Genomic DNA, 26,338 nt, shown 5'->3' with positions numbered 1-26,338 from the left:
TTTTTTGGCCAAAATTGAAAAAAAAACCAAGGGGTTAGCCTTACTTTTTTTATGAAATTTGGCCAAAAAATGACTTTTCTCCAAACTCCGCAGAAATACTTTTAAAGGTGAAAGGAGCATCAATCAACATTCAAACACCCAATATTTTAAAGATTTTGGCCAAAATCATCAATTTTTGGAGAAAAAAACAATCAATATTTTAGACTGATTTTACCGCAAACTTTTGTCAAAATATCCTTTTTAAAAGCTTATCAGTCCAGACATAGCATTGGAATGTGTTCTAGAGTCTTTTAGGCATCTTTCCAGCAAATTTCAAGCAATTCCATTTTTTGGCCAAAATTGAAAAAAAACACAAGGGGTTAGCCTTACTTTTTTTATGAAATTTTACCGTAAACTTTTGTCAAAATATCCTTTTTAAAAGCTTATCAGTCCAGACATAGCATTGGAATGTGTTCTAGGGTCTTTTAGGCATCTTTCCAGCAAATTTCAAGCAATTTCATTTTTTGGCCAAAATTGAAAAAAAAACCAAGGGGTTAGCCTTACTTTTTTTATGAAATTTGGCCAAAAAATGACTTTTCTCCAAACTCCGCAGAAATACTTTTAAAGGTGAAAGGAGCATCAATCAACATTCAAACACCCAATATTTTAAAGATTTTGGCCAAAATCATCAATTTTTGGAGAAAAAAACAATCAATATTTTAGACTGATTTTACCGCAAACTTTTGTCAAAATATCCTTTTTAAAAGCTTATCAGTCCAGACATAGCATTGGAATGTGTTCTAGAGTCTTTTAGGCATCTTTCCAGCAAATTTCAAGCAATTCCATTTTTTGGCCAAAATTGAAAAAAAACACAAGGGGTTAGCCTTACTTTTTTTATGAAATTTTACCGCAAACTTTTGTCAAAATATCCTTTTTAAAAGCTTATCAGTCCAGACATAGCATTGGAATGTGTTCTAGGGTCTTTTAGGCATCTTTCCAGCAAATTTCAAGCAATTTCATTTTTTGGCCAAAATTGAAAAAAAAACCAAGGGGTTAGCCTTACTTTTTTTATGAAATTTGGCCAAAAAATGACTTTTCTCCAAACTCCGCAGAAATACTTTTAAAGGTGAAAGGAGCATCAATCAACATTCAAACACCCAATATTTTAAAGATTTTGGCCAAAATCATCAATTTTTGGAGAAAAAAACAATCAATATTTTAGACTGATTTTACCGCAAACTTTTGTCAAAATATCCTTTTTAAAAGCTTATCAGTCCAGACATAGCATTGGAATGTGTTCTAGGGTCTTTTAGGCATCTTTCTGGCAAATTTCAAGCAATTTCATTTTTTGGCCAAAATTGAAAAAAAAAAACAAGGGGTTAGCCTTACTTTTTTATGAAATTTGGCCAAAAAATGACTTTTCTCCAAACTATGCAGAAATACTGAAAAGGTAAAAGGAGCACCAATTGGCAGCCACTGATTCAAAATTGTACAGTAACTAGTTCAAGAACTATACATGATTGTTTTTCAGTCGATTTCTCATTCAAAAGTGAATAACTTTTGTATTGCTAGAAATATTGCAATTTAATTCAAAAAAAGAATGGGAGAATACATCTTTAAAATTTCTATTAAACTCGTTAAATCATTGCAGAACTCACCAAGAATTTGTGACATACAAACTAGTTTATTATAATCATACACATGTACAGCACAAACGTTCATAGAATAAGGCACAATTATAAAGTAAGGCCAAATAAACGCCGAATTTGGCAATATACTTAACTACAAAGACACTCTTACTGAGTAATAAAGAATAGCGATTTCATTTTAACTAAAAAGGGACCTCTGTAAGTTCCATATTTACAATTTATCCTTGAGAGTATCTACAGAATATTGTACCAAAAAGTTGAATGAATGATAAAAAATAAATAAATCGGTACAGACTAAAATATCAATACAAATGTCAGACAGCAATCTCAAAGTATATGAGAGTAAGAACAATCATAAACTAGACAATGCTCTGACATGATTATGTATTATTACATAACAAATTAACAATAGACACTGTAAATTATCTCATGTATCATTACAGTAAAAGGCAATTTACAACATTTGCAAACATCAAAAAACAAAACTACCAAAATTCTTATGAAATACCTTACTTGACTGTCTGAATAATAGTCTGAAGCATCCTGTGAAATCATGGCACCCGGTGTGCTGTCATTTTCAGGAAAAGTGAAATGTTTGTATTAATTTCCAAATACTGTCCCCAATTCATCAAATTTAGTTAATCAACATTTTGTTTGCAGTTGGTTACACATCCTGAAATGGGTGCAAGCCAGCTCTGGTTTCCTGACCTGACAAGTCCGCGACATCTATAAATTGCTCCGTTTCGTCTTTAGTAGGGTCAGGGAATCAGACTACAAGAACAGCATATTTTGTCTTGGTTTTCCAGCATCAATGAACACAAACTTTTAAACAGGTCAGTGTAACAAAATTCGATAAAATGCTAACCCTAAATCCATCCATTTCTGAAAATTACTGCCTAAGCAATTATTGTATATTACCTTGAATTCCTAAGCATAATTGTAAGCTTTCTGGCGGTCAAGTTAGGCTTAGGTTGCTCATGTCTGACAGGACAGTGCTGCGATATTTCTTAGCCAGGCTCTGCATGTAGTCAAGGTGATCTGCAACATGAAAGCCTTCGATACTCTTCTCCTGTGTTGAAAGACAAGAAAAGAATTTACATCAATGGAAAAAATAGGGAAAAAAATAGTTCCTTTCATCTGATAACGGAAATTATCTCTTGAACAGAGAACAGTTCTTGCTCTTAATCAAAGAATTGTTTTACCCAGCTTTGTGAGATTTACACAAACCATGAAAATACTTTCAATTACTTACTCTGTACAACTACACCTTTAAGGCCTTCTTTTGCAGGACCTTTAGTTACACAGATTTGGTTAAGTTACACATTTTGTTAATTTACACATATTTTGTTCAAGCCAAAAATGTTAACCGTGTCAATCTCGAATGCTTTAAATGTCCAGTCGCATTAGAGTTGCTATGTTTTTGTACTCAATTAATAGTTTTAGTAATTTGTTTGTTTTGAAGGACGGTGACTTTTAATGACACTTAATATTCTGTACTTCAAATGGTGTTTGTTTTGGGTTTTTTTTTGGTTTTCTCATCGAGTCAACAAGTTTTGTAACAGCAATTCTGCTCAAGCAAAGGTCTGTATACAATTTTGTACTCTACAGCTTGTACAAAATAAATCATTCACGATATAGGCAGCATTAGGCCAAAAAAGAAAAGTCTCCGGTTTCTGGTATGGAGCTTGTCCAAAAAGTGGTGCGGCGACGCGGCTTTTTTTTTTTTTTTACCCGACTTTTTTGCTTCAAATGTCGGCTGATGACTGCAAATGGTGCCCGACTAAACTTAGTGCAAATATATGGGAGTCCAGAGAGGCCACATAAAGCTTATTCTCGATCATAACCCCATCTAAAAACACGTTGAAATTGCGCAGCAGCAGAATTCCAGTCAAACCAGTGAGTTTGGCGGTTTTGAGACATCATCTTTCATTGAAAAAAAAACTTTTTCATTTTGCCAACGCGCATGGCTACGGCGACGAGCGCGCATACCAGAAACCGGAGACTTTTTTTTTTTTGCCTTATAAAAACAGCCAGGACCTAACATAGTCATTTCTCCCTGGTGTTTAGCTGACCTTCAAGAAGACCTGTAGTTGCTGTTTCTGTGTATGCAGTAGGATCTTGTGCTGTAGATACATCAACACAGCCACACACATATAGACCTGATAGTCAGCACCCATGATGATGCACAGTGCTATGTAGTGACTGATGTCTGGCCAGTCGAGGTAGTTCAAGAAACACTGGCAAAGCCACTGCTGACAAATCTAGGGTCAAAAATGGTCAAATCAGAGGGTCAAATGAGGATCAGAGGAGAGGGTCAAATGAGAGGGTCAAATGAGAGGGTCAGAGGAGAGGGTCAAATGAGAGGGTCAAATGAGAGGGTCAAATGAGAGGGTCAAAGAGGGTCAGATGCGAGGGTCAAAGAGGGTCAGATGAGAGGGTCAAAGAGGGTGTTTTAATTGAGAAATCAGGCAGGCATGTAACTGAGAATTTAGAAAAAAATGAGGAAATCCTAAACCACTCCAGACTTTGTACAGTATTTTTCAATTGTAATGGCATTCATGAGAAGTGAAAAAAAGGAGGAAATGAGCAGATCCGAGAAAAAGTTGCATGCCTGATTAAGGAAATGATTGGTGGTGTTGAAGTGGGACTAAGAGGACGATACAGTGGACGGTGAGGCATATTTTTAATTCATTTCATTTAGAAACCTACCTCCAGACATTTTCCTCCTTCAATTTGGTACATTTTAAGGCTTTCATTTTAAGGGACATTGCAAAAGGTTATACAACTAAATTTTAAAATAATGAAAGGGAATTCTTTGTACCTGTGAGGGTGTGTAACCCGACATACGGAATGCCGAGTAGACATGAGGAACCTCTGTTTGTAGAATCAGCTCAACGTTGTGACTGGTGCGATAGAATACTGGGTGGATGCTGCTAGCTGCAACATCGTAGGGTATATGGACCTGAATACAAAGTACATGCAGCTAGGTATTAGTGAGATTGTTAATTATTGGCTGCAGTCCTGTGGAATATGAGGTGCATTCTATTACATTAACAACACAAATGTTGCCATATAAATAAACTGTTTGCCAATATAAAGATTCTGAGATTGCCTGATATTTTGAAGATGCTTTTATCTTTATTTCTTTAATAAGCAGGTGAAAACTCTCAAAAACTCAGTCATGGGCAATTTGATTTGTGCACCATAACACATGCCAGCTAAACTAACCGCTTAAGTCATGCCATCGTTTGTTAAGCAAGTCACAAGCTTATGTACAGCATCACTTTCTTAAAATGATCACAAGAAATTCCCCAACACAGTTCTAAACAAGCAAAGTTTCATGATATCGTCTGCAGGCACTTATTGGAGAATCAAATACAAACAAGTTTAATTTATAAGTCCTCACAAGTTTCCAAGTCTCAAGTCAAGTCTCAAGCCATTCAAATGAACTATGACAAAGGCATTCTATTGAGATCGTTCATCCCCTGTTACGTGTGACATGACCTGTGTAATGCACTCATGATAGACTCAGCTACATCATTGATTGGAAGGACATCACTCTTACCGAGGCATGAAGGCGAGCCATACTCAGATAACCAGATGACAAGACTGAGAAGCATTTATGCAGCATGCTCCACGCCTTATCCCGATTGCCAGACAACAGAAGGAAGATGGTGGACACAAACCAATCATGCCCAATGTACTCGCCTTCTAAGCAGCCTGTGGGAATCGATGCATTAGTTAAGGAATGGATTGCATTTAACTCATGAAAAAAAGATTCCCTTCTCAAGACAGATCGTGGATTATTTTTTTGTTGGGGGGTGTGGTTAAATAAGAAGTTAACTAAATCATTGCAGAAAACATACAATTTGATTACTGTGGGCTGTTTTGCCTATAAAACATACCTTATCATTCAAGAATCAAGATTCAAGATTTGTTTTGTCATGGTTAAAATTCTATGAAAATTGATTTCAATTCAACTTCTTCTCTGCACCAAGCCTTGCTTGCAATGTATAAAATGATATTGCATTCATTGTTACAAACATGCCACATGAGATTTTAACAAATTTGGTTTGACATAAAAATAGAATCTTTTGATTGGAAGGATACGCATATTGGAGTGAATGCTTCTCTGTTGACTGTTCAGATAGTAGCGACACGTTTTCAGTAACAGACTCAGGTTGTCTATTGACTCATTGCTGTTGCTAAGCAACCTCAGATGCTGTCCGTATCTGGCAAAACAAAAACAAAAACAAAATCGAAATGAGGCAATTCAGAGGCATTGGCATGCACTGTATTCAAGTACTAGGACTTTTTTCCTTCAGGAAACATGGACTTACGTATATAATCACACACACAAAAAGAAATTCCAAGTTAATACACAACGAACAAAATTAACGAACAAAGTGAGTCCTTATGCAAAAGACAGACAGTTTAGCTGGTCAACTTTTTCCAATAAACCAGTCCGACATTTTCAATGTGCAAACTCTCATGAACAATGCATTTTGTGGATAAACAAAACACGTCAAGCTGTCCTTGACCAATAGATAGCAAACCAAAGCATTACGTGGGTTTGTTTATATACAAACTGCATTGTTCCACATGAGATGTTGAATTGGCGTATTAAATGGCCTATCTGTAGTATCCTCTTAGTGACAGTCAATTTTGTGAGACATATGAGACACAGATTTGCCCACCGACCTGACCACCATCTTGACTCCCAGCATCTGTAGAGCTGGCAGCTTCTGTCCCTTAAGGGCGATATCAGAGACTTTGCAAGGCTTCAACTGGAACACCTCATTCCCAGGGATGTGAAGCTGGTTGCTCAAAACTTGGTCTAACAAGTCGGCCAGTACTAGTATGGGTACAAGAAAGACACCAAGATGTGGGGTTTATGACGGGTACATTTATCAACAGTTATGTAATGACTTTTAACACCTTGTTGGTTTTTCACATTTTGCTTTGAAGTACAAGTCAATAAATACTTCATCATAGAGACAAAAGCCCATTTGACAGCATTGTTTTCTAATTTAGTCTGTGATACTACCAAAAACAAAACAGGATGCAGGAAACGTTTTAAGTTTATATATATTTGGCAAGGGCTTTCACAGTTTTTTCCAGGTAACAAATTTATGAAGACCTGTTTTGGACCATCTTCTGGTGTTGTTTTTTTTCGTTGTTTCAAATTCACTGCCATTTACTTTTATTATAGGAATAGGAATGTAATTCTTTTCCTTTTAAAGCTGATGGTGTACTCTTTGTAAATCTGCATATTATTAAACTGATCTCAACAAATTGAATTTACAACCCTTTATGATGGACAGCCACATATCATCTAGACTTACATCTGTTGGTCACTGTCTGTGGTTTCTTGGATAGGCACGTCACGAAGGCATTCTGGCACTTTGCCAACCACGCCTGTGCCTCAGACGCAGTTTTCACGGGGACGTTGCTACCCAGTAACTTGCTCAATTCATTCTCTATGGGGACGGAAAACACAGGGTTGAGAAAAATGTTCATTACAAAACTACTACAAAATATACACTTTCTCCAGTTCGCACTCTGGTCAGTCTTCACACCAAAAAGCCTATGATTTCTTTGTAAACACAAAATGTCTGATTGACATTCACACATAAGTTCTCACTCATTGTCACTGATGCTGTGACAAAAAAACTATTTCTTTACAGTTTTGAGTATACTTTATTTATTCAAAAAAAGGGAAAAGTGAAAAAGTCTCTTTCCCCAGCCAAATAATATAATAATGAAATAACAAAAATATAGGTTAGTATAGCAGTAATTCATAATGGCAGATTTTTGGCTTACAATGCTCGGCATTTGGTAGCCAAACGGGATGTTCATTATAGCACACTGTTTGGTATTAAAATGTTTGTTATGGCAACGTTCAATGTATTCTCGCTCCTGGCTTGTAGCAGGGTTTAAGTCAATGAGATGGATCACTAGTCCATCACAAGTCCTCCAGTCCCAAGTCAACTCACTAGCTGTTCCAATGAACTGAGACAAAGGCATTCTATAGGTCTCTCTCAAATGACGTCATTTCCTACAGACCAGCCACGTGCATCGGCATTTTGAGCATCAACTTGCATAACGCGCATCAGCTGCGTCGTATTTCAAACACATTTTGAACAACAAGCACGCGAGTTTGGAACATTTTCAACACTGCGCAATGCGTGCTTGATTGCAAAAAATACGCAGTTGCAGTTCTCCTACAGAGATGGCCGTCATTAAGAGAGACCTATTGTCTGTGTCCATCCCTTGTTACTTGTGACTGGACTCATGAACTGATCCGTGACCTGACTTGAGATGTACTTCATAAGACACTCAACGACAACATCGGCTCCGAGTACTTTACCTTGCTTGATGCTAGAAGATCTTGGGAGGCTTGGGGTGTAATCTTTGGGCACCGGGAATGCAGAGAAGAGTGGCCAGGGATAGGGGCTGCTGTTGTCTGCTTGTAAGCTGTGAGGTGGAAGGATTCGCTCCGTAGGACCTCCGATTACATTGGTCCTGACTAAGATGTGATTACGCTCAATGGACAGCATGTCAATCATGATGACTGACTCGCTGTATGAATGAGTGAAAAATAGGGCCCACATATAACAAGAAATATATGGATATTGGACAATGGGCTAGAATCCGAGTACAAAGTCAACAATGTAGAGGATGTGTCCAACCTTCAATTTCCCTTCAAGTTGAATTGTGGACTTGGTGGACTATTGGTAGACTCCTGACATAACTTGCACCAGCACACTAGCAACGCATGATCGTCAAAAGTATTGTTAGAATGTAATCAGTACATGACAATGACTGCGGCGATTAGATACATACCCATTGCGGTTACACTCCTGACCCTGTAGTAACATATCCCAGATACATACCCATTGCGGTTACACTCCTGACCCTGTAGTAACATATCCCAGATACATACCCATTGCGGTTACACTCCTGACCCTGCAGTAACATATCCCAGATACATACCCATTGCGGTTACACTCCCGACCCTGTAGTAACATATCCCAGATACATACCCATTGCGGTTACACTCCCGACCCTGTAGTAACATATCCCAGATACATACCCATTGCGGTTACACTCCTGACCCTGTAGTAACATATCCCAGATGTGATATTGAGTCTCCAGCAACAGCAATGAATCCAGACAGGTCGTCAGCACAGTCAACAGCCTGAAATCAAAAACAACAAAAAGCTGAAATGATCTGGTTCTAATCTCTCTAGAGTATAGCTTTAAGCAGAAAAAAATCTTCCGTAAACTGTCACCATTACATCTAAAGGGAGTGTATCTGTTACATCTGCTATTTCTTCAGTAGCATATCCAGGTTTTGGGTCCAGGGGGGGGGGGGGAAGGAGGGGTGGCAAAAGGGGATTTTTTTTCTGGAAAAGGTAGCCATGATGTTTTCCAGTCACCCAAATCGTGCAAAATCAAAAAGTGGGGGTGGGGTGAGGGGGAAGGGGGGGGGGGGGGGGCTGGAAACCACCAGACTATTGGAGGCACTATTGCACAATAGGTGGCAGTATTCAAGTGTGGCCCATAGAGGAGAGTGTTGCTATTAGTAGTAGCTGTGAAGTACCGGTGCTTTCATTCAAGCAAAACACACCAAAATAAAAAGAGACAAAAACGAAGAAAAGAAATAGGCCAAATGGAACTGGTTCATGTCAGAGAATGCCTTACTTGAGCCCAAAGATGTGCGACTGCTCGTAGTTGAAGAGAGAGTTAATCTTAGCGTCAGAATCCACCATGATGAGACGCTCAATAAAACCCTATCAGAAAAAAAAATAAGATGGATGACATCAAAATCACTAAATTAACTTTTTTTAAATTTCTGTTGTCTTTAGGGAAGCACGAATGATGCTTTAGTTTGGTTTTCCAGCAGACACGAACATCATGAGTTCTGTATATGGCTCTACTTAACAGGCTGGGACAAGGTATGTGCTGTGAGGAATATGATGTCATGGTCAGAAAAGGGCCATTCTTGGTGACAGGGGCAACAAGGAATTTCCAAATTTTGAAATCAATTCAAATTCGATCCAAGAGTCACATTTTCCTTTCGGAATTCGGAATCAATTCCAAATTTAACTAGCAAAAGACTTTCTAGAAGTACTTCCATTAGATCACTAATGAAAATGTAGTTAATTACAACAAACAAGGTCATGAAGAGGCATATCATTTATTGTATTCAATTTGTTTTAAAGTCTCTGGAAACTATTCCTAGGAACTGAAGTTTGGAAGCAGGGATCGATTCCTTGGAAAAGTGCAGTCATGATCCTGATTCAAAGTTTGAGATAGAATGACAACCAAGACTATTGAGGACCCTGACGAACTTAGCAGTTAAGGGTTCAGAGTGCCTGTGGCAACTAACCAAGACGTCGTTAGGAGCTTCTCTGAGGGAGTAGGCATCCTTGCGTGGTAGCGGCTTGCTGGCTAGAATCTCGTACAGTGCAGGGAAGGCAGAAAACATGTTGATCATCCGGATAAAGAACTGGCAGGAAATAAGTGACAAAAAACATAACAATATTTTTTCAGCCCAGGTTAAGACATTTTTAGCAAAGTTTCACAAAATCCTGACACGTTTTTTTTAAGGAAACTGGGAAGACTGTTTTGGGGGGCCATTTGAGAAGGGACTGATATGTATACCTTGTGAGCCATGCGGTCCATGGGCTCAACTGAGATCGGGTTGGGTCGGATCATGGGCTGACCATCGCTACCACACTCCAGCACTGACCACAGACCATGTACAACCGCTTGGATGAAACCTGCATACAAATACAGTGAATATGCAATCCATGAACTATGCTTCCATTTCATAGAGTGTGGTTTTCTAAATTTATTTCATTACTATTTCATTACATAAGGTCCTGAACTACAAGGAAGTATAAGTTGATTTAATATCGGGAGTTGATCCATTCTTTCCAAAGAAAACATAATCCTTACAATGCCAACATGTACTGGACTATTTTTCAAATTCTGCATTTTCTTTTTGTTCTAAATAGTTCTTTCTTAGAATTTTTTATAAATTTTCTAGTTTTAAATTGTCCTGTAGTCCTTAACAAGTATGGCAATTGCATTATACAGCGTGCTCACAGTATACGACACGATGTAAGTGAAACACCGACATATTGGTCTAGTACCTGTTCTCTGCAGGGCTACAATGCCTGGAGCTGTGGCAGCAACCTGAGTCACCATGCTGCCATATCCAAACTTCTCTGTTTTGCTGACCTGGGAAATAGAACCCAAAACATTGGTCCATAAACTAAGTATCAATCGTCTATTCTTAACAACTATTTTATTGTATTATTCAAGAATGTATAATATTAATAAAAATATTTTTTTAAATGAACAAATAATGAACATATCATGGTGTTTAGTTCCATTGGGAATGAGAATTTGGTATTTGCTGCACAAACCCTTACAAATTCACATCTTGTTCTGTGTATAACACTTTGAAGAACTAAACTACACTAAACCCTATGAGACACTACTAACTGAGATAACTTTCCAAAAATCTTGTTACAATTAAACATTGAAACAGCCACCTTTATCAATAATGAGCCACTGCAAGATGGGATTGTTTTAATCCATTACTTTTTTTTTAAATACGCCGTCAGAACATAAAGCAAAAAAGTCATGTCGTTGAAGCAACTGGATACTATAAAAAAAAATCTGGATAATTCTATACCTGGAGTTTTCTGGCTGATCTGTTGTACATGTAGGCTATGCATTCATTGATAGCCCCGGTCTGCTGTAGTAAATGAAGGCCCTGGGTACAAGGAAACATAATGAGGCAAAGTACATGAAATGAGAAGCAGGGTCAATATGCAAACAATGCTTCAACCTCGAGCCATCAACTTGCTCTACGATGATCTCATTTTTACTGCTTCAAGGAGCAGAAACTCAATATGAGAACACTCAAGAAAATTGCTGATAAAGAACTATAAAATGAGTAGGAAATTCAAGACTCTAGGAAGCTACCTTGGGAGTGCTGGCAAAGTTGAGTAGGTTATCAATGAGAGTTCGTTCCCAGGCTTGCATAACATCAGCCTCTTGGGTCTTACTGCTTGTCTGCTTCCCAGATCCACCTGTCTCATCATCGTTATCATCGTCATATCCTATCCCGGCATCACTGGGGGTGGGTGTCCCTGCCAACTCCAGCTCTCGACAGACCTTGACAACAGAGAAGGGAATCATTCTAATTAGTTTTCTAACTCTGTATTTATTAAGAAACAAATGGCCAACTTACCAGTTAAGTTTCAACAAAGTTGATTAAAAAAACCTGAAAGCGGCATGTTAAATACACTTGCAATTTGAGTCCTTGGATGGGATTTTGAAATTCATTTGGGTTAAGAGAAACGTGATTTTATCAAACAGCATCCAAAAATCATCACAGAATGCACTCTCTTGTCAAACTTTTATGTGGTGCTGCACTTGGCTTGTAATTTTAGACACTGACTATCAATGATGCTTCACTGTGCTTCAAACAATCTGGAGCTAGACACATACAACAAAATATGTCGAGGGTCACAAACTGATGTCCCTAAATACTCAAGTTACCTGTCTCCAACAGTTGAGGATTTGTTGATGCAATCCATAACGATGAAGAACAAGCAGACCATCGCAGGTGCTGTATAGCTGCCTGCAGACGTATAGGAAGGCCCCCGCAACGCTACGTGACGGCTGCATGCAGAGACTAGACGATAACTTGCCGTCTAGAGCTTGCTTGGTGTACTCTGCGATAGCGTGAATCGGTGCAGAACTGAAAAAAAGGAAGATTATAAATCCTACCCAAATTAATTTCAGCTTTCATTATTTGTTCCTCTAGATAGCTGATAGATGGAGGTGAAGTTTGTTATCGACAAATGTTGCAATGTTGAGAATAATGTTAAACATACAGCCTAAACAAAATACAGCCTAAAAAATACAAGACTAGTCAAGCGTAGTAAAGCTAGTCCTTGACCAATTTGGTCTAATAGGTCATACTTTGGAGCCACGTTGAGGCAAGTCTTATTCACAAGTGATAAATAAACATGTAAATGGTAGACATCTGCATTTTCATCCTGTGTCCTCAATATCCATCTCGTACCTGTTTTCTTTGACCCAGCTGCCTTTCTCTCCGTATAGGAGAAGTTTCCGTCCGACTTCCCAGGATGCCATGGTGGAGAGGACGTCGGCGATGTGTAACATCCGAGAATCACTGCATGCCTGGCAAAAAGTAACACCAATCAGTCAGTGGAGTCTGTTTTTTTCCCAAGGAATATCAACACTCATTGTATTAAAAAAATAACAAAATTCCTTGACTTTTCCATTGCTGTCCTCGATAGCTTCAAATTCCAGGTTTCTTTTAAAAACTGTGGGAACCCTGTGCTTAGCACGTAAACTTTTCCTTTTTAGAAACATCTTCTGCATATAAGGGCCATGAAAGCAGTTTTATTTGTAAGAGACATTACATGTGTTTGTGGAACATTCATGAAACTGTAAAGGTTGAAATGTTCACTTGGGATTTTGAAATTTGTTGGTTCTACAGACAAAATAGGTTGACAGGGAAATACCTTGTTGCGCATCAGCCACATATGGACGGGTCTAAGTAGCTCAGATACTATGGCATCCTTGCACAGGCACAGAGAACAGCTGGACTTGGTGAAGCATAAAAACTTCAAGATTTCAGTCACCAGAGAAGCCAGATCAAAGCCATCTATGGATGCAATGTTGAAAGAAAATATTAATATATTTTCCAAAACTACAAATCTGAAAGTTAACAGATTCATTTGGCAATAATAATTTATTATGTAATTGAATATTTATTAAGAGATACAAGCAAGTAACTGCATGTCACTAGGGACTGAAGTGTTGTAAGGTGCTACATTTGGTAGAAACATTTTTTGTTTGTTTAACAAGCAACTTTGTGGTTTCATTTGTGACAGAAATCAACTGCCAAACACCATATCAAAACAAGTTCTTGGCTTTTCTTCTGCTGTGGATAACAGTGTAGCCATAGCAATAGATTTAATACAAAATCAAACAAAATAGTTTCTGTTTTATGAAGGGCACTGTATGCAGCTGGTTGCTGAGATTTCAGATGGATTCTTACTTTGTTCTGGTGATTTCAGCGACGGCTCGTCTCGCTCAGTGAGGATGTGAACAAAGGACACCAAGAGTTCTGTCACACTGACTGTAAAGAAGAGAAAATTGACAGATTTAGATCTTCCCCTTTTAACAATGATCTAATCTTTCCTCGGCAAAATAAGGCCCACTGGACGTCTGCATTGTCACATCAGTAAAAACAGAGAAATTGTCTGTGAAAGTTTTAGATGAATTTCTTAAACAGATACCCCTCTAAAAATCATCCAAGAAATTACTTTTAGAGGTAAATTATGGTCTGAAACTTTGATAGTACTTTGAAAAAAATGGAAATCGATTCATTTTTAGTCAATATCTCCATTTCAATCACTGTGAAGAAGTGTCCGGTTTTGACAGAACAGACGAAATATACGCCATGGCAACTCTACCTTCCCTGCAGCATGATTGGCTGAATTCTGAAGTACACATTGAGTTGAAATACAATGCCTACACAATGTACGCTTGCATAAATTATTAAAATAACTGACCCACCATAAGAGGTCACAAGGACAACAATGTGCAGACCGTTCTCGGACTCTATATCTGGAAGAAATATTGAGGGAGTTTTCAAACTAGTATTTTGTCCATTGTTCAACAATCTCACTATTACATTCTTACCGTCACCATCTCTGACATTGATAGGAAACAGCTTGTATCCGTCATTGTACATGAGTACACAGCCAAGCAGACTGATGGAGTGATAAAAGTACAGGTAGTCCACTTCACTCTCTGTGTATCGGGTACGGTGAGATGATCCTAAACAATTCAGAAACATCAAAGTAAGAACGTTATGCTCATTTACCCACATCAGGGATGTATTTCCCCATCCAAACTTGGTTGTTTCTCTAAGATTCAGAAAGGTAATTTCATGAAAAAACTGTCTGCTGACTTTTGAAAGAAATTTACCAGAACACTGATAAGATAAATAAACACTGCCTTGATAAAAAAAAATCACTAGTTTTGCTGTTGTTCCTGACGGCTCAAAGAAAACTCTGGCATCACTGTTATGACATAAATTATCAACTGACTCTAACCCTCTCAGTGTCTTCAAAGTTCTACCAGGTAAGACAGAGCAACACACGGACGATCCCAGATACTTACCCAATGAGTGCTTATCCAACATATCTGTGACTCTGCTAACGTCACAGGATTTGTCATCTGAGGAAACATAGTCCATGCACTGCTGAACACATTTCTCCACCTTTGTGATGAAACATTCGTGCAATACTGTGTCAGTATAACTGGACAATTTTAGTTTGTATGCAGAATTTGGCAGGTAGGTGTGTGCAACCAAACTATCCAACAATTCATGTGTACTTACAAGGCTGCGATTTCTTTCTAGTTGTCTGATAACAGATGTACGGCCATAGTTACCATGCTGTAAGTAAACAAAGCAAAGAAACAAGCATTTTACTTCGTAGAACAGGGAAGAACAGAGAAAAAATAAGAAACAAGTACTTTTGCAAGGGTAGACTGCAATGTAACAGACATTTTTGTTGTGTGTGCGCTATTTTACAGGTAAATGCAGAGGTAAAACTTGAAAGGTTTTGGGAGGATAAAAGTGCTGCATCTCACCATCCACTTTCGGAACCAGCTGGCCCTTGGGTCTACAATGGCCATGCAATGGAGCGGGGTAATGAGCGGTTGAGCTGAGGAGCTCCGTAATCCCTGGGGTTCAGTCACAAGGAGATTCATGGTGGACTCCGTCACATCGTCTAAAAATCTGCAGCAAGACAATAATCATTCTGTATTGAGTTGTTATATAGGCTCTGCGCTGGAGCAGTTGAGGGCGCTCTTTAATTAACCTGTTTACATAATCCTGCTAATCCCAAACTATTCTGAAATCAACAGCCGACTCTCACCTGTCTGGAAATCTCACCCAGTACGTTGGAATCTCCAAATTGAATTCATTCATCAAACGAAACTGCAGGTACAAAACAGGTTAAAAACAGAATTGAAATACATTGGAAACGGAACAAAAGAAAATCCATTTGATAAACATAAAATCTTCATTTCAGTCCTTAAATATTGGAGAAACACATCACTGTCCTTTTGGCAAAGTTACTAACCTTTCTGAGCAGAACACTAGTTGCATGATGTGCCATGTCTACTCCGTCCCGCAATGGAGATATCTTGGCGCTGTGGTCGGTAAACATTTCCGTCAGATGCTCAACTATCAGATAAAATATATGTTGGTTAAAACGGAGATAAAAAGAGGTTAGATTGTCCATGCTTGAATTCAACATGGATCTAGCCATAGGATTTAGAGACTATGGTTTTATGTCAAATGAACTTAAAGGTAATATACATTTGCAAACATCAAAAACCAAAACTACCAACTTATGGAATACCTTACTTGACTGTAAGTGAATAATAGTCTCAGGCATCCTGTGAAATCATGGCACCTGGTGTGCTGTCATTTTCAACAAAAGTGGAAATTTTGCTTAAATTTCCAATGATGGTCTGATGACCATTGTTGGAAAAAAACTGAGAGGGTTAAGGTGAGGCAAGTCAAGAGTGCTTACTAAGGCCTTCCTGGTTGAATGTTGAGGGTCTGAGAGGGTTAGGGTGAGAGGAGTTAAGAGTGCTTACCCAGGCCTTCCTGGTTGAATGTGGAGGGGTCTGAGAGGGTTAGGGTGAGGGGAGACAAGAGTGCTTACCCAGGCCAGTGTAGACCTCTCTCATTACATGGTGAGAGTTGGAGGAAAACATTCTGGCATGAAAGTGCAGACTTGTTTCCTGGAACAAGAAAAAACATATCATCTTCAATCAACAACAGACTTGGACTAAACCCCTCATAGAGAACATTGCTTTATGATGATACCATTTGAGTACCTTCCCTTCACTTGATATTGGGACCATATCTCATTATAAGCAACAAAATGTTGCTTAACAGGTTTACATGCTTAGCAAAAAAATGAGCAAAGAACAAGTCCCAAGAAAAGGTGTAGTTTAATATTTGTAGGTAACTTGTTTTTGCTAACCAATTTTTCCTGTGGTAAATAATTGTTTTGGCTTTAGTGTTGTTGTGGAATCCATCACAAGTCCAGTCATAAGTAACAGGGAGTGACCAACAACAAAGGAATACCTTTGACAAAGCTCATTTGAATAGCTTGTGATTTGAATTGAGACTGGAGGACTCGTGATGGACTTGAGATTGACTCGACTACAAGACTGCTTGCCACTTCCACAAAACAGTCCCCAGGATGACGTCAAATCAGCTAACACCTCCAGATTAGTACTGTTGCACTATTCCCCCTCAAATAATGTCAGATTTGTGAACTACTCACAGCTAAGATATCATCTGAATCAGACAGAGCTATCAGCAGGACCGAGCGCAGGCTATCCCAATGCTCACAGGCTAGGATGTCTGATGGCGGCAGCTTGCATAAACCATGCAGAGTCTCACGTCTCATCTGCATAAAACACAAGAATCATGCAATCATATGGAGCAATCAATCACTCGGTACAATCACTTGGAGTAATGAATGATATCATTAGTTTGCAAACCCAGGTTTTCAGCTATTTTTAAGCGTGATGTTTATGTTTTTTTAGTTGCTTTTTTGTCATTTGTGATTTATACTTACTTCCAGAGGTTTGTCGGGGGCCAAGTTGTCAGCGATAGTGGCAAAATGTTCCTGATTCATAAAGGTGTAGGATCCCTAAAGAAAAGTGATGAAAACAAATCTATGATTTTATTCTAAAATGTTACATTTGTGGGACAGAATACAAAGACTCAGTATCTGTCCATTCTCTGTTATTGAATAATTGAACATCAAATCATTACAATCCCAAAGAGAAAGCTGAGGTTTGGATGAACCCCCCCCCCCTCCCCCCCCCCCCCCCCCATGAAGTCCAAGCTGCCATCTGGAGCCCTGGCTCCCCTGACCTGATTGAATGAGGAATCCAATGAGGAGCTGTCATCACTGAAGCAGAAGCTGTTCCTCTTCGGGCTAGGCATCCCTCCTCCTTGGCCATACATGCCGGGGATGTTGCCAAACATGCTGTTCTGGACGGGTCGGTATTCCTCATCAAATAGACGGATCAGTCTATCCACGGCATCCTTGGTGCAATGTTTCAGGGAGTTCATCAGATCCAGAGAGCTAAAATGAAGTAATTTGGTGGGTGCATAAGATGTTACCAGGGGACACCAATTCGCTAACGGGAAAGTGACACTATCTTGGCATTTCCAAAAAAAACACAGATATTTAATGTCAAAACAAAACAAAGGCACTGTCCTTTTAGAAGATACACTGAAGTATATCAAGGCTAAAGTAAAGCAGCCAACACAAGGGTTGAAAATAATCTAAAGTACATGAAACGGCTATTAAAATAGAAACTGTTCTTGTGATGTGTCATATGACACAGACTTTCACCCGAGTACTTGTCGGTACTTGATTTCATATCCCAAGAAAAATGAAAATGTGAACTCCCTAGCCACCACATTTTAGAAAAATTATCACCACAGACTAGTTGTAATTGAAGAGCATTTGATTCTGCTGTGTGATTTTCTCAGCTGCTATGTAATGCATTTGGTTTTTAGACCTGAAATTCTGCTTACAGCAAACACCTTCTTGTCAAACATAAAAACGCCAATAGGCGACCCAACTATAGGGGAGTTCCTGTTACCCAGTACGGCAGTTCACAAAGCCTGTTAACGCACACCCCTACAATGAATATAAAGAAGAACTAACGACTGATTGACTTACGCCTGGTCATTGATGACATGGTCTGTGATCATTCTAACCATAACTTCTTCGCCTCCCTTACTCTGCACATCCAGAGATCGGCGTTCAATCTCCTCCTCAATCAACGGTCCCAGTACCTCCTCTATCCGACCACGAATGTACTTCACAAGCTCATACCTGTGCAAAAAAAAATATAAAAAGAGAAATTAACCTGTGAGGGGACGCAAACTAAAAAATTAATCAAAAGAAAATAAGGGAGGAAACATTTTCACTCACCTCCCTTGTCCTAACCGTGTCTCAACAAAGGGATCTAATTTCTTTAAACCTTTTATTGGATGCATGTTGTAAAGGCACCATTGGATCAACATGTCTGCATGCACAAAACATGTATGCATCATAACATTACAAGGGCGGATCCAACTAGGTTACTGCCGGGGGCGGAGGGTGTGCCAGGAGGGGAAGTGGTGGAAGGGCTCTCTCAAGTGAAAAATGGCCTTATTTTGGTCACTGCCAGAGGACCATTAGGCGCCCCTTCCGCATCCCTAGATCCGCCACTGGTATAGGTAAATGGTGGTAACCTACCCACAATGCTTTGCAATGCTGGTACTTCCACCACAAATTTGGAGAAAGACATTAGCAATTGCCAGCACCCTTGGTAACAAGTGAGATTAAATTTTAGAAAAAGGTAAAATCCCTGTCAATTGTCACCTCCCCCCATTAACTTTATGTGGGTGCAGACTCATAGCATTTTTTAACCTGTGAAAGTTGTCGTCAGTTTCCTCCAAGTGTGTGACCATTTCCAGTGCCGTAGTCTGTGATCCTGCAGCTCTCAGTGTAAGCTTGATGCTGCTGATCAACTGTCGTATGCTGGGCAGAAGATCTTCATCACTCCCTAGCGGGTCCGCCATGTTCACTAACGCTGCAACTGAAGATTTTGAACAACAAAATAAGCTAATGAGGTCCATACGTAATATGCAGGAAGCATCAAGTCCAAACATATGGCTCTCTTATTCTTAAGACTGTGTACTGAATGTTCCAAAATTTGAGAATGTTAAGACACGCGATACACGGGGGAAACAAACTCATGAATTAAACAACTTGTGCTGCCATGCCAACACTACTCACTAGTAATATCAGGCAAATTTCACAAGTTAAAAAAGTGAAGATTATGGACATGCATACTTGTGCACAGTCAAATTGAAAAGTAGGTTGGAAATTTGCCAATATTCTTGGCTGAGTTGCTATTGGCATGATTTTGTTTAATTGTTTACATTTAGCCTATACAAAGTCAACGCCACGTTCACGGGTCTAGTTTAAATCATGACTAAGTATGGAGAGTCCAATGCATTTTCAAAGTATTCCTTGCTCTATGAACAATTAGAAATATTTCTGTCCCAGGTTTGTCTTTTCAACATTTTTGCAATGATCAAGAATAGGCATATTTTAACAGAAATGGGTCAACTCATACCGAGTTAACTCGTACCCAGGTCAACTTGTAAGTTGTAAGTATCCCAAAATTTACACGCGAGTCAGGCCGTACCCGAGTCAAGTCGGCTGATTCAACTCGTACCCGCAGCTCCCAATATTTGCCTATTTTCAAAAAAAAAAAATGTGAAACGAAAGATATGGCACAGGATTTTGCCAGGCCTGCGTGAACACTCGCCGGGGGCATGGGGGGAGAACGAGTTGATTCGGACGAGTTGACCCATGGAGGAATTCCTCCATGGTTGACCCAATTAAACTGCCACAATCATTGTAACTGAACGACATGTTTTTCATCTTTGGATCTCTACCATCAGCCAATTAACTTGAATCTTACCAGTTTAAACCTAGATCGCTCGAGCAGGAGCTAGAAATCTATGAGACTTGATCATAATTCATATGCAGAACAGAAACCAATCTCAATACTCATCAGTCATGTTGTCAGTGTGCAGTGAGAAATCAGTTGTCAACACGACGATAACGCTATGTCAAGTACGTTCCAACGTCCCCAGTTTCTTATTAAGCTTGAACTACTACACGCTCTTTTGAGATCGAGGGTGTATAATTCACACCAAAAAGCTCCGAAGAAATTATTTGTGGTTCAGTCTGCGAGACGAATGAGGGCGCTTCTCCTAGCCAATGCTGATATGAGTTCAGATCAAACACGTTGAGCGACTACGAGTACGCAACGCACAAAGTGCAATGACACAGCACTGAACTTTTATTCACACCAATTTTATTTGACGGTATATCCGCAGTTCTCAGTCTGTGTTGTGGCTTTGCCGAGTTTGTTTTATTGGCGGAATATTCAATTGCCACGAAACTCTCGTAAATGGGATATTTACTTCCAACTCCTACGCGGGCAATCGTCAAAATAGCCCGATGGAGAGAGAATGAATTAAATTGCGGTTTTATTTCATAGTTGAATACCCAAATTTGTCTCCATGACGTATCGGGTTTTGTTGGGGTTTTTTGGTATGCGAGTCGTTACTTTAGCATGTTTTGATGATCTGGTTTCCGGCAATTGACTTCCCACATTTTTTTTGTTTAATTTATAATTTCCATAAATCCCAATGTGTGAAAGCAATAAACCGAGGTACACCGAACTTTTTAAATTGATTTTGACGTACGCGTCTTTTCAAACAAAAAGCTGAACAAAGAAATTGACATCAGCGGGATCTGAATCAGCGAACATGACATCATATACCGGATATTTGCGGTAAGTTTCCCACTGTAGTTTTACAATGCGTATTAAAATATTAAATAAAACTAAAAACTGTTGCTGAAGTTTAACATATTGTTTCCAGAATTTAAATGTCAGTATTAAGAGATGGGTAAGTTCTACACTATTTAAAAGAGAAATAAAAAAAAAGGAAACTTGAAAACCTCATGACATAAGTTAACATGCTTTGGAGAGAAGTTTAATTTAATTTTTCTTTATCTGTTGTGAACACGGTTCTGGCGGGTGAAACATTTGTGAATTACATTTTATCATTTTTTTTATCAGTAAAAAGGCTTAGAAAAGTTAGAGGGTAGCTTACTGGTGGTTCCAACCTAAAACACATGACACTCTGATGTAATTACAAATGTATATAATCAGTCTTGATAAATCAAATAATAGGTGATAGACGAACCACGAAGGAAAACACAACTAGGGAGTCGATCTGACGTTTAATAGCGTGGCCTATATATCATGCGTGGTATAATAAACGCCGGCCAGCCTTTTATCATTTCGACGACATGAATCTATTGTATCCAACAAGATAATTACAGAGATCGCAAACATCGCAAACTTTCTTTGATATCCTTAAATCAAGATAACTATCCACGGTACAGAAGAAAAATGCAAACAACATTCAAGCTTAAGCCTCTGGCGTAATTACATTAAAATGTATAATAAGATATCTTGGCGGCTTGTGAGTTGGTGCACGGTAGGGGTATGGGTGAGGATAATGGGCAGCAAGGGTGGCCCGTGTGTTGGAGTTTGTTTGTTTGTTTTTGCTGACGCTAGGTTCCACGTTTCTTTCGAGGGGGCAAGCACCTGCGCATGGCCCGATGGCAACACCAACAAACTTGTTAATTTAATTAGTGATTCCTATCTCCCAGTCTGACAACGGCCACACAGCAGGGATGCTTGAGTGTCATAGACCGTGTGCATAGTGTGTGAAGCGTGAACGCGCCGATGAACACGCCGACCACCGCGCGAAATTAAGTGCAATGACGGTGTTGAGCGCTCTCCGCCATGGATCTTGGCATACTAAATGGTAGTAAACCCGTACGGCTGCAGACCAGTAAAAGTAGGCCAAAAGTGATATCATAACATAAACGCTGACCGAATCGTCCTGTCAGTTTCGCATATAATACAGAATTCTGTGACCCATGGACCTAGGTTTGTAAGGAACCCAACAGCGAACAGGACTAAACTCTTGTTGCTGAGAAATTTGGATGAAATCGGACGTAAATTTGTTTTTGTCGCATCTATCATGAAACAAATCATCGATGTTTTGCGAGGAATTTAATAATAATAGGAAGCCACATGTTAAGAAAACATTTTAACCTAAGTTTATTCTTACCATCTTAATGGAAGTTGACGCAGTGGGTTTAAAAAAAAACACGATTCCTTTAATCTATTCTTGGGTTTGCTTTTTTGTCTATAACATTGTTCCTCCGTGCGTAACTTCAACTATATGAGAAAAGTTTTCGTTAGGATAGAAACCTAAGCTTTTCCCACGGACGTCCAGTCCGGGATTCTGTCTTGGAATATCACTTTTACACCATCTTGATCCCTTCACAATAATCGTTGGGAAAATTGTTGAAGAGGGGTCGACGAGAGAGACTAGAAAACAAAACAAAGCAAACAAAAGCGCAGTTTTGCTGAGTTTAATTCACGATTTAAAGTAAAATCACACCACACTACCATAATTCATTATTTTAAACTGAAAACTTAAACCTAGGAAGTTGTATTATGTAAAGGCATACGTGTAGCTGTAGGATCATTTGCTTTTCATGAATTTTGTTCGTTTCTAATAATAACACCACACAAAATTTAGAAGAATGTTCAAAACCTAACATGTTGAAGTTTCAGCTCAGTGGATATTACTCTTTTTGAGAAAACGGTAAATAACTATGCACGACCTATTGATCACAAAACACGATTTCGTCGATAACACTCTTTATTTCCAAAAATCAGTCAATTGACTGATCGTTGGAAATCGCCTACATTATTTGATATCTTCTAAATGACAGCAATCCAGACGGAATAATTTAACGGAGTGTTTAGTACCAGTTGGCCTACGATCTTAATCCACTAAGCTTTTGATAATTGGTAGGTATTTTTTTTGGGGGGGGGGGTAAATGCAAATGATCACATATGCCATTAAACTGTACACTATGTAGGAAATTGGTATTCCAGAATTGAACAAATTCACGGAGACAGTGAAGAGGAACCAAGGTCCTTTTCTTTGCCACGACAGTTTTCACGACCGCTTGTTGGTTTTCTAGAGCTGTATTGTGATACTGTTTTCGTGACTGACGAGTCATAAAAGCAATCTTAAACCTTGAGAGTAACCTTCACTAAATGGTTCTCACAGAGTTGGGGGAAAATGTATAATAATCATAAAAACTTAGGTCATCTTGGGTCACAGGACAATCAAAACCCGCTTCAGTGACTTTCAGTTATCTAAAGCTCACCATAAAATGCAAGTTTTTATGAACATGGCTGCGGTTGTGTAATTCAGAGGACCACATCTTTACAGTTCGGTTTCGGATCCCGATTGAAGTCGGCCGACACAAGAATTGAAAGGTCTGAATGGGCAAATATGACAGAATAGCGGGTAAATAAAAGGCGGTGATTATGGGAGTTCATGGGTAACAGACACCATGGTGTTGATGGAGAATACTACGGGAGGGCTGATTGTGTTGACACGCACACACAGCTCACCGGGCGAGAATCGATGTACGGTGTGTTATCTGGGCTGTGAGGCAAAGTGGAGCTATCGTGCATGTCGTGAGTGATTGTTAGGTGAACCAGGATTTCAAGAGGCGCAACTTCACCGAGTCGTGCGGATGAGTTCATCCTGCAAGGCCTTCGAATATTCTTCGACAGCAAAACATGTCTAAATTCACCTTTGACAATAATATGTGATCACTTTTAAATGAGGTAAACCCCTCCTGGCAAACACCTCTCTATTTCTTGAAAAGAGTAAATAATATGCCGGATTTTATGGATGTGTTACAAAGAGAAAGGTCTGAATCAGTGCCGTCATTTCAAAGTGGTAATATCCCCAATTCATTAATGTTAAAAAAAATAGCAAGGCCCCTGTTTCCCGCTTTCGAATAAAATTATCCACCCATTGTTCCCTACTTGATCCAGTTTAAAAACCGACATGCTCCCCTCGAATCATGGCGCGGTGTTACAAGACACTGACCTCCCCCCCCCCCCCCCCCCCCTCCCCGGCCATGTTGACTACTTCAGTAGAAGCTGATAATGATAATGCAGACAGGTATATAGACGGGCAAACATTTTGGTCATGTTTGCCCGTCTACCTGTCTGACTTATCCCCTCAGTCTCCCCTGCCCCGGCCACCTCTGCCATTCCGAGTCACCCAGACAGACCGGTGCATCCGTTCCGTTCCCTCTGTCGTCGCCAAAACCTCCATAATCGCCCTCAACGACCCCAGTTCAAACATGAGGGAAAGATCATCTGTTGAACGACCTGCTACAAATCTCTTTTCTTATCTCTCAATTCAATAATGTTTGAAGTTGTACACACATCCTTTGTCTCAAAACAGATTGTTTCAGATTGATGGCCAGATTTTCCTTGAGACATTTGAATTTAAGTTTGCAAAATGAACCAACAGAAAAGGTTGAGAGAAAAAAGACAAAGTTGACAACTTAGGAGTGGTTTTGCAGAACAACAATGAGGAGGATGGGAATACCTTACCCCGTTGAGGAAAAACAACGAAATATTTGTAACAAAAAAAATCTTAAGTATTTCCTAAAAATTAGTAACTTCAAGAAAATAAAACTAAATAAAGGTTCACACCCAAATACCCAAATGTGCCTCTTTGTTCCTCAGCAGCACGTGTGGGAATGAGGCTCCCAGAAGACGAAAGGGCGTTAACGGCGTTAACCCAGTGAGGCTTTCAAGTTTTACTTTAAACAAAAAAGACCCAAACTAAGTGTAGGTTGGGCTGGGGAGGGGTCCGGATGCAGATTCGGAAACAACTTGAATCACACGGCTGAATGCCGTTTACTTCGTCAATGTTATTTCTCGCCATGCTTAATGTTGGAAGAGCTTCCCACCTATTCGTAGAAACACATCACTCATGTTCACAAAACAATTTTGTCGTTGCTGCGAACCTTTCCGACGCTGTACCAGATTACCGGGTGAAAAGGACGGGAGTACTAGTTGTTTAGCCCCCCCCCCAAAAAAAAAAAAAACCCAAAAGCCTCCCCCTAAAATAAAGAACGCGAGAAAAATTGACAGTTACTGGACTCTCCACGGAAATTAAGTCTAGCAGCGTGCTGACCGCATCGTGACAGACCGGGGACCGGGAGCTTGGCAGCCCGATTCGGTGTGAAGTGGACGGATGTTGCGGGTGCTATCCGATTTGTGGGTGCTAAACGGATTGGTGGGTCCGCCCCTCGCAAACTCATCCTGTTGGTGCCTTGAGGAGGGCCAAAAGTCCTACTTGAAGAATGACTCCTGTGAATAACAGCTGCGGATATAGGAACAACCGTACCTTTGGACCAAGGTACTCGTTTCAAAACGCCAAGTGCAAAATTAATCCTCGGACCGAACGTATTGGATGTTATTCATTCACTATTTTTACAATTCAAGAGTTGATACAGTGCAATTTTAATAGACTCGTGTTCTGTATAGTTTTAGAACTGATTTGAAATCACACGCTTCAGAAAATACACACCAATTGTTATATAGTTTGGACTAGATTCCAATCCTCAGTGCCAATATGGCGATTTCAGTGTACACAACTGACAATAAAGGTCTTGACACTAAGTTGTCTGGGTTAAATGATTTGAAAGAGTGTGTGAAACTTGAAAGAAATATTGTATTTGACATGAAAATTATTCGCTTCAACATTAAAGTTGATCATGCAATCATTTAATGCGTCTTTTTTTTCTCGATGACACTATTCATGCCTGCTATCGGCGAAAAGTCGAAAAATGCTCTGTTATTGGACATTTTTCTGAGATTGCTTACAAGAACACAGAACTTGTTGATCGCATTTTTCTTGCCTTCGAAAAAAGTATTGATTAATTTGGACAATGCATCAAAAGTAAAAACAAAATGATAACGGCGATTCTTCAACTAATCATTAAAATTACTGCGTAGACTCTTGTTACTTCCCTGCCAACTTTCTGGACGTCACC

At 39.3% G+C, this 26,338-nt stretch overlaps 1 protein-coding gene across 1 annotated transcript; it reads right to left on the bottom strand.

The window, feature by feature from the left end:
- Window positions 1-2,406: 2,406 nt before the first annotated feature.
- LOC119739354 (protein broad-minded-like) lies at window positions 2,407-20,450 on the bottom strand. The gene is made up of 32 exons (XM_038214252.1): window positions 20,283-20,450; window positions 19,220-19,388; window positions 18,485-18,640; window positions 17,665-17,878; window positions 17,363-17,437; window positions 17,066-17,191; window positions 16,436-16,514; window positions 15,845-15,948; window positions 15,638-15,699; window positions 15,351-15,498; window positions 15,097-15,153; window positions 14,877-14,976; window positions 14,394-14,531; window positions 13,747-13,827; window positions 13,208-13,350; window positions 12,742-12,860; window positions 12,213-12,414; window positions 11,634-11,825; window positions 11,341-11,421; window positions 10,793-10,880; window positions 10,299-10,417; window positions 10,024-10,143; window positions 9,336-9,424; window positions 8,725-8,829; window positions 7,999-8,210; window positions 6,974-7,108; window positions 6,330-6,483; window positions 5,739-5,860; window positions 5,194-5,348; window positions 4,450-4,590; window positions 3,701-3,889; window positions 2,407-2,697 (listed from the first exon to the last, which is right to left on the bottom strand). Exons 2-32 carry the CDS (start codon window positions 19,369-19,371, stop codon window positions 2,584-2,586), a joined length of 3,972 nt encoding a protein of 1,323 aa, XP_038070180.1. The 5' UTR covers window positions 19,372-19,388; window positions 20,283-20,450; the 3' UTR covers window positions 2,407-2,583.
- Between the last annotated feature and the right edge of the window lie 5,888 nt (window positions 20,451-26,338).

This window comes from Patiria miniata, unplaced genomic scaffold, assembly GCF_015706575.1.
Source record: "Patiria miniata isolate m_02_andy unplaced genomic scaffold, ASM1570657v1 HiC_scaffold_30, whole genome shotgun sequence".
Taxonomy (NCBI): Eukaryota; Metazoa; Echinodermata; class Asteroidea; order Valvatida; family Asterinidae; genus Patiria; species Patiria miniata.
This window is presented reverse-complemented; position numbering and strand designations above follow the sequence as displayed.